The following is a 14,517-nucleotide window of genomic DNA, read 5'->3' on the forward strand; positions in this document are numbered from 1 at the left end:
TATCTATCTATCTATCTATCTATCTATCTATCTATCTATCTATCTATCTATCTATCTATCTATCTATCTATCTATCTATCTATCTATCTATCTATCTATAGATAGATATCCTTACATTGCACTTTGTTTGAGAAAATTTGATCCATTCAAAACTTTTTCTTCTCTAAATATGTGAAATGTTTGAAATTAAACTTAATGTTAAATATTTATTTTCCTTTATTTTGAATATCCTACTTCCTTGACCTAATTAGTATTGAAATTTAATTGCTTAAATATGCCAATTCACGCAACAAAAGGGTTGAAGGAAAGACGAAAATTGAGCTCAAATGAGTGTTATTTATGTATGTTAAAAAGTTCTCGAGAGAAAAATAATGATTAAATCTATCAACTCTTAAACTGACTTCAATTCAATTTACAAACAACCAATGCAAAATCGTCTACGCCTTAAAAATCAGATAATTTATTTTTTTTCGCTGAACTCTGTAACAAAGAAGTGAATACCGAGAATTCCCTTAATCAACTAACAAAATAAAGTTACATTGCCTTCTTTTGTTGAGATAAGATTTTTCAGAAAATAAAAATAAAATAAATTTTTTGATAAAATATTCCTTAATATTACACGTTTACATGTATTTATAAACCAAAACTGAATCACATGAAATTTTGATTATTATTTAAGATGTCATCTATTTGTCTGGTAATTTGGTCTGATATATTCTGTCGTGTAATAATGTTCTTATTAATAATTTTTTTTTTTTTTTATCACTAATACAATTATTTTTCTTTTTTGTTTTTCTTGTAATAAAATCGTTATTTACTGTAAATTTGTTAATATTGTTATAGCGCAATAAAATAAATATTTATTAAATATGAAATATTTGTTTATAAATTAATATAAAAGTTCAACAGAATTTGTAATGGTAAGTGATAGGAATTTTTGAATATTTTTTTTCTTTAAAATTCAAATCGTGTGATTCTTATGAATATGTATAGAGAAGAGAATTTGTAAATTTTGAGGAGCTTTTTAGTTTTAATAGACTATATGGAAGGTAAAGAGATTTAAAAGTTAGTATTCAATTCTCTAGAGTCTATACTATACTATTGTGTACACTAGAAAATAGTCTATTAACTAGACATTGGACTAGTATAGTTTCGTAATTATAAGCCTATCTTTTTACTATTCTATAGATATATGGACGAAACTATTGACAAGTTTATGAATTCGTCTATTGATTACTCTATTGGCTAGTCCATAAACAATTAAATATTGTACTGATTAGGTCTAATTCACTTGACGATATAAGAATATAAGATTAATAAATACATACTTGAATTAACCCAACCAATACCCGTAAGCAGGCAAGTAATATTGAAGCAATGTGGAAGTGCTTACTTTTGGGCGAGGTTCAATAACTAACTGGTTACTGGTGCTTACCCAACTTTAAAAGTATAAATTGACGTTTTTTGAAAAAAAGTACTGATATCAAATATGATTCGAACCACAAACGTTAGATAGACAAACGTTAGATAATTGAACTAATTCTCTAGATAATTGGCTACAAGTCCCATTCAAAAATAATAACGACCACTTATTACCAGGTAATCTATTGAATAACTACATTATCTAGATTACTCATTACCAAAATTTTAAGATATTTTGCTGAAAAGTGTGGATTCAAGATTAAGATAAGAAATTCTTAAAACAAGTACGTTCTGAGATCACTTTGATCCCACAACGCTAAATGCAACACTTTTGTACTTAGCTTATTCGTTCGTGATTTAAGTCCACCCGGATTTACCATACCACTGAAACCGATCTGTATTGATTCCATTCCGAATTGCTTGATTCTTCTTTTGAGTACACTAACTAATCCATTGACTTGACTATTAACAAATTTATAGACTAGTCTATAAACTAGTTTATTACTTAGTATATTAAATATTGATTGACCTTTTGACTAGGCCATAAAGTGGTCCATGGACTATACTATTGATTTTTTTATGACTTGTTATATTGACTAGTCGATAGACCATTAAGTGTTTGTTTTATGGACTAAACTATGGACAGGCCTATCAAGACTATGGATAAGACTATTGACCAATCGATAGACCAGCAAGTAGTATATTGAGTGGTTTATGGACTAGACTGTGGACAAGTATATGAACTATTCTCTTGCTAGTTTATGGACAAGTATTCTAGTTTCTTAACTAGTCATGTACGTCTATGGACTATTCTCATTCTAGTCTATAAACAAGTCTGTTAATATTCTTAAGACTAGTTTCTTAACTAATCATTGATAAATCTGTGGACCAACTCTTGATAGCCAATAGACAAGTTTATTAAGTTTTATCTTGGGACCGGTTTCTTAACTAATCATGGACTAATTTATGTACAAGTATGTACAAGTTTCATAACTAGTCATGGACGTCTATGTACTATTCTCTTGCTAGTCTATAAACAAGTCTGTTGATAGTCTTGAGACTAGTTTCTTAAATAATCATTGACAGGTCTATGGACTATCTTTTGATAGTCAATAGATAAGTTTTTTGATATTCTTAAGACTTGTTTCTTAACTAATTTTGGACTATTCTATAGATCTATCTATAAGGTGCTTCATTACAAATTTTAAGCATCTTCGATATAAAATTTCTAAATTGTTAGATATGTTAATATCATTATTAAAAACTTTTGCTTAAAGTCTATTTCTCACATTTAAACATGAAAATTCTTATAATTTCTCTTGATTTCTATTGTTCTTTTTCAAATGTCATTTAAGTTCACATGTCTAGTTTGTGTTTTTTTAAATTAATTCGATAATGATCTCATATCATTGATTTAATGTCAAAGTTACTTTCTTTTCCCACATACTAGTCCCAACTTCCAAGATTCGATTTCATCAAAAATACCAGTAAATTTAATTTTGAAATTATTGTTAAAGTAAAAATAAAACGAAATAATATAACAAATCCATTAGTATGATTAATGTTGAAATTTAAACTAGAAAATCTTGCAAAATTTATACAATTTAAAGATTTTGCAATCAAACTAATACAGCTACAAATAGTATAAAATTTTTACAGCAGTGAATTGCTAAATTTAGTTTTTTTTCTACTCTAAAGGCCCCTCCTTACCAAGCGCCCACTTGCTACAAAAAAAAAATCCAAATAAATCTGACTTCATCTTGGTGTTTATTATTATTATTTTTTTTAATTTGCCTGATTAGAATCAAAAATTAGTTGTACTTAGTTTTTAAAACAACAGTAGAAATACACATAGTACTAGTTGTTGAGTCATTGAGTATTTGTGTATTAGTTTCCAGCAATTTAACCAACAACTAAATAACGCAATTTTCACAAAATGTATATTATAACAATTGTTTAAGAAGTTTTTTTTTGTTTTTGTTGCTGCTGCTGCTGTATTTTTCATTGTCTTCTTTATAGTGTTTTTAGATAGATTTTGTTTTTGCTAGTGTTGCTTTATCTTTTTATGAGTGTGTGTGTTTTTTTTCTCTAAAAATTTAGTTTTTATTATTTCTATTTTGGTTGTATATTTTTTTGTGTGTTATTTTATTGTTTTTTTTTTATTTTTTTTTTTTTTTGCAAATAAAGCCAAGCGAAGTCTTGAACTCGCTGCTCATAGTTTATTGGCCGTTTTACTACAAATACCGTTGTTTTAATTTTTTTCTCTCTTTCTCTAGTTTTTAGCGGTTTTTCGACATGGTTTCACCATTTTTTCTGTCTATTATTTATTTAAGCTTTTAGTGATTGTTATTATAATATTTTTTTCTATTTTTTTTGGTTTTGTTGTTATCAAAACTATAATAAATTATAGGTGAAATATTTGTTATTAACTTCACCCTCTGTGTCTGCTCTTTTGGCCTTGTTTCAAGTTTGTTTTTAGAAAGAAAGCTTTGTTAGCTATTTTAATTATTTTTGTGTGTTTTTTTTTTTAATTATTAGAAATTATAGAATTTTTATCTGTGTTAATCTATTAACTTATATGTATTAACAAATAAAAGTTTTTAAATATTTAAATTACAATTAAAATCTAATAATTTATTACCTGCTTCGAATTGATTATTTACAATATTTAATGAATAATATTATACTAATTATGAAATTAATTTGCTAAATTTCATTTGTTTTGACAAACCCGAAGGACCATTTCAAGTGTAGAAAGGAATGTTCTTTAAAAATTGCATTGCTCCAATACATGGATATTATTCAATAATCAATAATCTGTCTATCTATCTATCTATCTATCTATCTATCTATCTATCTATCTATCTATCTATCTATCTATCTATCTATCTATCTATCTATCTATCTATCTATCTATCTATCTATCTATCTATCTATCTATCTATCTATCTATCTATCTATCTATCTATCTATCTATCTATCTATCTATCTATCTATCTATCTATCTATCTATCTATCTATCTATCTATCTATCTATCTATCTATCTATCTATCTATCTATCTGTATACCTGCCTATCTACAATTATGTATAATCATTATTTTAAAAGCGACTCATTTAATCCCTCATCTCTGAAGGACCACCTCTAAAGTAATAACAAATTAAGTACAACCGTTTTATTTGCAAAAATATACCAATTTATTAGGACTAAGTTCGATTTTTAACTACATAAACACGTATTTAAGTCATTTACGTGCCAAGCAAAAAAAATTAAACTGAAAACTACTTAAAAAAATGGGCAACAGCAGCAACAACAATTGAAAAGTAACAAACAACAGCAAAAAAGCAACTAACTTAAATGGTAACAACCTTAAAAGTTTTTTAACCTTTTTTTGTGTTAAATATTTTTCTAACACACACCGAAAAAAAAAACTAAAAAACCAACAACTTAGATGGTAAAAAAAAAAAATGTTGCATGACTTCCTTATAACTCTCTAATGCACTCCTAATGCTAAGATGAATATTGCATGCATTCACAGAGAAAAACAAAAAAAAAAAAACACACAAGTCAGCCAGTAACATCATCAGTCAGCAGCAGCAACTAAAATATATTGTCGAGTAACAGGAACTACAAGATTTCAATATGAGGTGATGATGATGACGCTGCAACCAAATACTGACGACAACCAGGAGGTTGAAGACGATTATGTTGTTGTATTTGTTGTTACTCCTAATGCTGATGATGCTCTGGTTGTTATTACTACAGCTTTAAGTACTTGCTGTTGTTGCTGCAGATGAGGATGCTGCTTTTACAAAGAAAGCGAGAATTTTTTTTATCCAAAGTTGTTTAACTTTTTTTCTTCTTCTCTGGTGTTTTTTCGCTTTTTTTGTAAGAAAATAAAAACTGGTTCCTTTTTACATGAATATAAAAACAAAATTGAGTTAAAGTAAGAGCCAGAAAAATAACAAAAACACATACATACATACATACTCAAGAAGAAAAAAAAAACTGAAGAAGAAACAACAAGCGACAGTAACAAAAACAACAAAGACATCATCAACTACAGCAGAAACAGGCAGCAGTAAATAGCGATGAAATTTTGTTGTAGGGTGCAACGAACCTACAAACATGCATACAAAAGTATGAATACGAATACAAGTCAATACATACATACATACGTGTGTATTTTACTTGTGTAAAAACCGACAATAATCACAACAACAGCAGATAGAAGAAGCAGCAGCAGCAATAATAAAAAAAATTTAAGTAGAAATATGTTGGCAAAGAAAGAAGAACAACAACATGTACGATAGCAACAACTACAGCAACAAAAGCAGCAGCAATATTAAGAATTAACAAAGGGAAAGTAACCTCATTGTAATTGACAAAGATGAATTTGTTGTAATGAAAATAAAGCACAAAACTAAACTAACCACCAGCGTCTAAAGTGCACTTAATCTATGCGTTGCAGAAGCTTCTTTGCTGCAAGCTTTACTATAAATGTATGAGATTTCCATATCATATCCAAATATGATACTCTTACTACTTAATTTCTGATTTTACGTATTTGGGTGTAGTCTCTAATTCTCTGGTATTTTACATTTTGATTGATGTTAAATGAAGGATCATTAGTAAGAGTTTATGATCATCAGATCATTTCAAAAAATGTTTGTATTCCTCGCACAATGATCTCTTAACTGAAATGATCACACACTGAGCTTTGAGAAGCTTTTGTACAAGTACAAGATACGAAAAGGATGAATGGGTATGCAGGCCTCCCGCCACATGAATGTGTCCGATAAATGAGAAGAGTGCTGGGTTGAAGCCTTACTCTGTTCATACCAGACTTATAGAATGTGTGTGTCCGATAAATGAGAAGAGTGCTGGGTTGAGGCCTTACTCTGTTCATACCAGACTTATAGAAGCTTGCTCTCTGTGAGTAAGAACTTTTTTTGATGGATTCGGATTTCGCTCTACTGATTGTGTCTAGATACCGTGTGAATGTAACCGGAAGTGATGCATCCCAGAAGGTACGCAAGGGATGGTCAGAGAATAGAATAGATAGATTAAGGTTTTAAGCAACCTGCTCGTGCATAGACCGGCGGTATCTCATTATTCTTTGGTTTCACAAGAAAGAGCTAGGGTTTCAAAATTATGAAAATTTTATGATTAAATTTCGCACTAATATTTCAACATATCCAAAGAATTTTCAATTGGTAGTGAATAATGCTAGATCGGTAAGTGAGAAGATCTAACGGTTGTCATGTTTTCACATCTCGAAAGCTACGCAAGAGCACGGGAATGGTCAGAAAATTATCGCTCTTATACTTCAACATATCAAGGACATTTTCCATTGCTAATGGATAATTCAGTCAGTGAGATAGGTCAGTGAGAATATCAAGAACATCTTATTCGATTAGTCAGTTATGAAATTAACAAAACAGATTACGTAGGAAAGTAAAGAATAGAACTTAAGCCCCAAAAGTGTTAAAATATTGAATAGGAAGTGCATTTGTTTCGGTTATCTACAATCGACCATGCGATGCGAATCGGCTACTTGATATTGGTTAAAAATAGAAATAAACTTATTTCGTTCCATATTTCGAGCTTTCTATTAAAGGGATTTTCAAAAGTAACTAATCAATTTCGACGTTTTGCCTTAATAGTAGTGATCTTACCCCATGCCTGCTTAATTAAATGAATCAAAGGAGTTTTAATAATTAAAATAAAAATGAATCACGCAATTGCAGATCTTTAAGGCTTTCGAATGTGAATTAGGTCTTTTACATACTAGTAAACCCAATTATGAGTGAATTTCCAAATATTCCATTGTACGTTATCCTTCCCTTTAAAGTTAAAGTAATTCTTTTACGTTTACGTTTTGTAAGAAGAGAGTGTAGTAGAGCAGAGCCTACTAGGTATATAACGACCCAAGAAATAGAAGGATGTAAAAGTTTAGATTTCTTTTTAGAATACAACAACAACAACAGTAATAATAAAAAACCTGCTAGAGAATAAATGAAGGTATTTTGTTGTTGTTTTTTATGTTTATTTGTAGAATGTATATTTTTTTTTTGAAAATTTATTTGTTTTTTTTTTCTCTCAGTGTGTGTTATGCTTAGTTAGTTAAGTAGAGCATTTAGATTGACAAAGCACGAAGAAGAAGTAGTAGCTGTAGCAGCAACAAAAACTAAATTGAGAGGTATGTATGTATATACATATGTAGGTATGTAGCAAGAAGAAAGAAAAGAATATAGGCATGTAATGACATGCCTATGTTTGTTCTAAAAAAGCAACAGTTGTTGTTGCTGTAGTACTAGTGCTAACTGCAACAGTGATGTCAAATGATGCAACGAAAAGTTATTTTTTAAAGTTCTATAGATTGTTTAAAAAATTTAGAAAATTTTTATTAAGAAAAGAGGAAAACAATAAATAGGTTTAAAGTTGTGATATACGGTTGTCAGATCTTACAACGTTGTCAGTAAAATGTTTAGAAAATGTCTTACACTTGCCAGAACTGGCAATTTTTCTTTTGCAACGTTGTCAGAAAAAGTATTACTGATAAATTTGGAAAAGAAAATTTCTAAGTTAACAAACACTATTATTAGACATTTTCTGAACATTTTACTGCCAACGTTGTAAGATCTAACAATCATGTATACATAGCAAAAAGAAACACAGTGTTGTCCAATTCATAATCGGTGTTGTACGGTTGTATGTTGTAATATTTTTATTATTGATTTGTTTTTGTTTCAAAACATTTTATTTGAAATTTTTTTTTATGACTTACAACGCTACAACGATATGACATTGATTGTGAGTGGAACAAGTATATTTGCGCATTATTAGTGCAACAATTAGCAAACATTAGCAACTGATGAGCAAACGTTTGTAACTTTTGCAAATATTAAGATATAGATGTTGCATGCATTTTCATTTGATGCAATGATTAGCTAACTTTTGCAACTGATGAGCAAACTTTATTTTAAACCGTTTTGTTGACAAACCATTATAACAAATAAGATTTTTTTAATGCAAAACTGATGCTGCCGAACTGCAACTACAAACGTTTTCTTAAATTTAAAAGAAATTTCTAGAAAATATCTATTAAAATTTAAACGTATTTTTAAGTGTTGATATATATTAAAAGCACTAAATAAGCCTTACTGCTAATACTAGTGCTGCTGTGAATTTTGTTGCACAATAATAAAGACTTAAAATTAGATTTGCGCAAATATATGCAATAAAACGTACAAAAAAAATGTACAATATAATATAAAAGAAAATTTGCTTACAATTTACCATTAAAATGTAGAAGATGTGTAGAGAAGAAAAACGTTGTAAAAATCGCCAAAACTTAAATTGAAAAGGAATTTAAATCCTGTTGATGGTTAAGTGTTGATACGTATGCCTCTGGTTGGTTGGAGTATTATATGTTGGCCTCCTTTTAAGGGGAAGAGTGTAGGGATGATGAAGAATAGTAATACTTTTTTTTAATTTATTTGCATTGACTTTAAAGGAGCACAGAATTTGTCACTTAATGGTTCTTTTTTTATTTTCAATTTTATTTATTGAATGAAATTGCGAAAAAAGAACGTATTTTTTTAAAAATGCACAACACGTCTAAAACCTTTATTTTTTGCCTTTTTTATTATTAATTTGTTTTAAATTTTTTGTTTTATGTGGATTTTTTTTTATTATTTTTATTATATTTTTATTACTTTTTAAGCTTAAATATCTTTATTTTCAATTAATTTGGGATTGGGGAAAAAAACGCACTCGATGATGATGTTGTTGTTGTTGTTTTGGGATTTTGTGTGTTAGTGTGTGTTGGATTTATATGAATTTTTTATTTTATTTATTTACTTTTTTTTAAATTTTGTTGTTGCTTTTTTTGTATATATTTTGTATTAATACTTTTACACTTGCTTTTTTGTTGTTGTTGTTGCTGCTGTTGTATTTATTTTAGAATTGTATGCGAGAATGGATGAGTTGGATGCAAATCAGCATTAAATGTGGAGTCCATTCAACTTCACTTTTTTTCGAATAATTTTTTTATTTTTTATTTTTTGTAATTCTGCTGTTTCTTTTATTTTCTTAGCAGTTTGCAATTTAAATTTGTTTTCAAACATTTACAAAATTCTTATTAAAACTCTCTAAAAGAGCCTTAACTTCTATTAGAAAAACACTTTATATTTTCCTTTTTAAACCAAAAAAAAAAAAGTACGTTACTTTTTTCAAACTATAAACATTTAAAAAAACTTAAAAAATTCTTTATAAAAAAATATTTTCAAATAATTTATAAACAACTTTTTTTATTACTTTTTCGTTTATTTTACTTAATAACAATAAAAATAAAATTTTGCTAATGAAAAGAAAAATGTGTTATAGAAATTTTGTAATTTTTTTTTTCAAAAAAAATTAAATTTTTTGTTTGTTTTCGAACCGTTGCGGCCGTTTTCAATGAATGGCAAACGTTAACTGCGAAAGCCGACAAATTCGTTTGCAGATACACAACAAACAATATATAAAGCTCACACACAAACGCAAACATATAGAGAAATCTGTAAAATACCCAATGCTCTTTTACGAAGCTAGAGACGAAGCAAAACTCAAAAGAAACTAACTAAAGCACTAACACTCACCCGTACTCTCGTCTACCCAAAAGACTTGTAATGTCTAACAACAACAAAAAAATCATAATATAAACAAAAAAAAACAACAAATAATGCACCTAAACGTAACAGCTCCACTACGTAACCCCCCCCCCCATTCAAATTGCTCCCATTTACGAGAGCAAGCCAGAGAGCGCTCTCATCCCCCTTAATGGGCTGTTGTTTTACGGCTGTAACACGAGAGAGTGAGCACAGCAGAAATGCTCATCATATCTGCCTACCTTTACTCAAGCAGCATGATATGAGAGCTTGAAAAATTACAATAGAATTTAAGAAAATTTAACAAAAACAAAGAGTCTATATTTTTCTTAACGAGTTTCTTTTTTGGTTTCCTCCAAACTAAAAATGGCACGTGCAGAGTACCAGCAGCAACAACGACAACAAGTTACAGCAACAAAGCTGTAGATGTAGAAGCAGCAGCAGCAACAGCAAATTATGCACAAAGCAGGAAGAAGTGGAAAAAATGACAAGAAAAAAGAAATTGCATAAAGAAAAAGTTAAAAGACAAAAAAAATAAGAGAAAGATGTTGTAAACGAGAGTAGTCGGAAAAGTGACTTTAAATGTGCAGATATTTTAAGTATTTCTTTAGTTTAAAAAATCTCTAATAGAACTATTTACGTTACTGGTTCTTTGGGGTTGGAACAATATTTCAACATTAATTAAACAAAAACCTTATATCATCCGACATTCAGATACCAAGTTTTTTTGACGTTATTCCTATGAATTTCTCAGTTAGAGTTCGTAAAAGATGTTATATGTAGAATAGTATCATTCCCAAAATATTTGCATCAAATTTCGACGAAAGCCTGACAATAACAAATTAATTGCTCCATAGTTTTGCTGTCCTCTCTACATGTCTAATTTTGTATAGCTGTGTCCGTAATCCTGCGGGTGAATGCGAACCATAATATTAATCTAAGATTTGCTTTTTTTGAAGGATCTCGTTATGGTCACCCCATAGTGTCTTTATGGTTCTACCCGCATAAAAGCCTTTTACGATTCTTTAAAAACTGAAGCTTTTTTTAAAATTCAATACTGTCTTATCACCTGATATCACGCTAATTGCTTTATATTAAATATGTTAACCTCTGAAATATAGAACCCTAGGCCCGCTTTGTTGCCCAATTTGGTGTCATCTGTGTAGCTATATTCTAACTGAAATCAGTGTTTCAAAGTTTTGGGTCTGGATCGTCAAATTATTGTCTTTCAATGTGTTTAGAATACATTGAAAACATGTGCTTTAATCGTTTTTGATCTGATCGGCTGCAAGTACAGCTTCACACTTTTTCTTGACTTTGTGTTAATTGTGTATTTAAAAACTATTTCAAAGAACTAATGAGGAGGGAGGGTGAGAGCAAGAATCTAGTTTCAATGCGCGATATGGTCGCTCAATGTTAGTAATATTTGCGTGTTTAATTTGAAAAAGGTGTCATGGCTTGTGCATTTGGACCTTTTAAGATCAGTCTTCACTCAGAATCTTATTGACAATTAACTATTGTGTTGTGCTATCTAATCTCTGACAATTGCTGCCCTTTGCTTATCATTCGAGATACAAAAACATCACTTGCGATTACAATCACGCAGAAGGGATGACCTCTGTTGGGAATTGTAGCTAGAGACTTAACCGGTAGATCGAAATACGAATCCATGAAATAAGTCGAGGACTTTGTTCTTAATCACAAAGAACATACTGTGGTTAGTCTAGTATGAACAGAGACTTCTCTGAACATACCTGGACATGGACAAGGAAAACTCAACCCAACACACTTCTAATTCATTCGACACTCTTCAAGACCTGTATACCTCATCATTTATTTTGTATCATACACATTAAACACCAACTCATTTCCAACGCTTAGTACCACAATCATTCCTCTGCCCCGAACTTATACCGAAATAAAGACTAGCGTCTTTAAACCGCAACTTACTCTGACCAACTGACCAGTCAGGATATAGTCCTGCGGGCAACTAACCACTTGTAGTATCAGATTATGTATTATGTGAAGGAATGTCCAATGAGTTAAGTGATATCAGTTTATATTATAGTTTATAGTCCCTACTAGACTATAGCTACTGTTAGGAAATCATTACCCCTGGATTGCAATAAACCAATATAAAAGTCGTTTATTATGGAAACATTCTCCTGGAAGGAAGGTGCAATGTGATCGTTCTATACAAGTGATCTTGTAACTAGTCCCCACAGTTACTCCTCTGTGGGGTATATCTTGTCTTCGGCAATAGCGCCGAACTCATTCCAAAATATAGACTACCGTGCATCAGTCTTCTAACATCAACTAACTCTTCTCTCGAAATTGGATTTAAACCACAACACTATGTGGATATACGAGTAGGAAGAAGCAAAGTGATCGTTCGATAATAGTGATCTTGTTACTTGTAATAAAAGCAGTTAATGATCTAAACATATTGTCAAATTTGAATTTGATTGCTAGTGTGAAAAAAAGATGCCTCCGCTTTTTAGCGAAATCGAATATTAAGAGAAAGCAATGCAAACTTTTTTAAGTTTGTAATAATATCTCAAAGAATGTTTTCATTCTTTTTGGAGTCAAGTTTTCAGTTTTAACCTTATACAAACCTTATTCATGATCTGGAGTAACGGCTTTAATCTTAATTCTGCAACCTATTACAAAACCCCACTTTTTAGTTTTCTAAAAGACTTTTAACAACACTCTCGCTGTAATAGTAAACAATAACAGAAACACACACAAAAACTAAAAAGTTTAAATATTTAAACACACATACAAACATCGATAAACAATTGAACCACTAAATACATACACGCAGCAGTAACTAATACAATGGACATTTGTATATAACAACAATCTTGTATGTATGTCTCTAACGATTATGTAGCAATTTATGCTCTAAAGGAGTTTTACAACAATCGTTTTTATATGTATATATGTATGGATGTATGTATTAAATTTTTGCCTATTCCATAAATGTCAGCAGAGGGGATACACGTTTAGGGGCGCGGGCGTTGGGTTGATGTCAAGTACCATTTGAAATTATATAACTATGTTGTAAGTATAAGCACGAGTAAGTAATACATTTTATCTATCTCTCACTCTCTCCTGCTGCTTAAATATATACATACATATGTATGTGTGTTAGTATATGACATTATTTTTTTGGGCATGTCCATATATTTCCTTTTTTTGTAACAAAAAAAAGCTCTATTTCGATTTTTTATTTCCGTGTTTTCTGTATTTTTCTTTTTTGGGGCCAATAAATGTAAAGTTGAATGGAAAAATCTCCTGCCAAATGTATGACTTTGATTAAAGTGAAAAATTTTGTTGGACACGCTGAGAATAGCAAAGGTGTTAGAGTGGTCATCATTAAAGAAAAGGGAAATGGCTTGAGATTTTTGTTTTTAAATTTTAGAAAGGGTTGATTAAATGTATAATAAATGGTTATATACATATTTTTGGAGTAGATACTAAGGATTGGGGATAATTAATTTTAGTTGTAAACTATTATTGTTGTTGTAATTGTTAATTTTTTTAAGATTTAATGGAAGAGAAGGGGTATTGCTTTTCTGTTTCTTGAACTTTATAGTAAAAAGGATTAAAAATCTTTTGATTTCTATGAAATTATTTGTTGGATTTGGAATTTGGTCATTAATAAAGGGATTAAATTGAAAAGATCGATGGTATCGTTCGATATAAGAAATGTCATTGAACTTTGTAAGATCAGTGATCGCTTTGACCCGTAATGCTTTCTTGAATAAACTTACACAACCACTTAATTATAATAGTTTTTGGGAATAGGTTGAGATCGTTTAATTTAAAGAATCAAACCGATCGATCGTTCGATATTGGTAATTATATATTGATTGTTTAAAGACATATTAAACGATTTTAAATATTACAAAGATGCTTTCGTAAGATCATTTCCTTGCCCTTTATAAGAATAGAGGTCACTGTGGCCCTTTATGGTTCCTTGAAAAAACTTGATGAGTCCTTGTTTAACGGTGTAATGAGATCGTTACTAGAAACGTTGAAGTTGTTTAAATAGAAAACTGAGCTAACTGATTAGTATGTTAGCCTTTTAATAAAACAATACTTAGCTGAGGAAAGTCTGGTGTTATAATGATAAAATAGATCTGGGATTAACACTCGAAGTACATTGCGATCGTTTAATGGTATATATTTCTAACGGGAAAATTAATTTTCACAAAAAAGTAAATTTCACTAGAAAAACGAATTTTCACTGGAAAGTTTAAATTTAAAAAAAAATCTAAAAAATAAATTTCACCAAAAAATCGAAATTTTCCCAAAAAAATAAATATTCACAAAAACGGGAAATTCAGTAGAAATTCAAGAAATTAGAAAATTGCACTAAAATTTTGACATTTCACTAGAAGTCCGATATTTTACTAAAAATTGGAAAACTTCACTA

The 14,517-nt window shown here is 29.7% G+C and overlaps 1 protein-coding gene across 2 annotated transcripts in view; it reads right to left on the minus strand.

Moving 5' to 3' along the window:
* Positions 1-9,094, minus strand: part of LOC111677073 (ecdysone-induced protein 78C) — a 40,529-nt gene extending 31,435 nt beyond the window's left edge. Inside the window, exon 1 of one of the 2 annotated variants that reach the window (XM_046952118.1) lies at positions 8,725-9,094. Coding sequence is in view for 1 of the 2 variants with exons in the window: in XM_046952117.1 (XP_046808073.1) it covers positions 8,718-8,727 (10 nt within the window). In the remaining variant the exon portion in view is untranslated. Of the gene's footprint in view, positions 1-8,717 lie in introns of both variants that reach the window. The other variant, XM_046952117.1, reaches the window with a different exon arrangement.
* Between the last annotated feature and the right edge of the window lie 5,423 nt (positions 9,095-14,517).

Source organism: Lucilia cuprina, chromosome 5 (assembly GCF_022045245.1).
Source record: "Lucilia cuprina isolate Lc7/37 chromosome 5, ASM2204524v1, whole genome shotgun sequence".
In the NCBI taxonomy this organism is placed as follows: domain Eukaryota; kingdom Metazoa; phylum Arthropoda; class Insecta; order Diptera; family Calliphoridae; genus Lucilia; species Lucilia cuprina.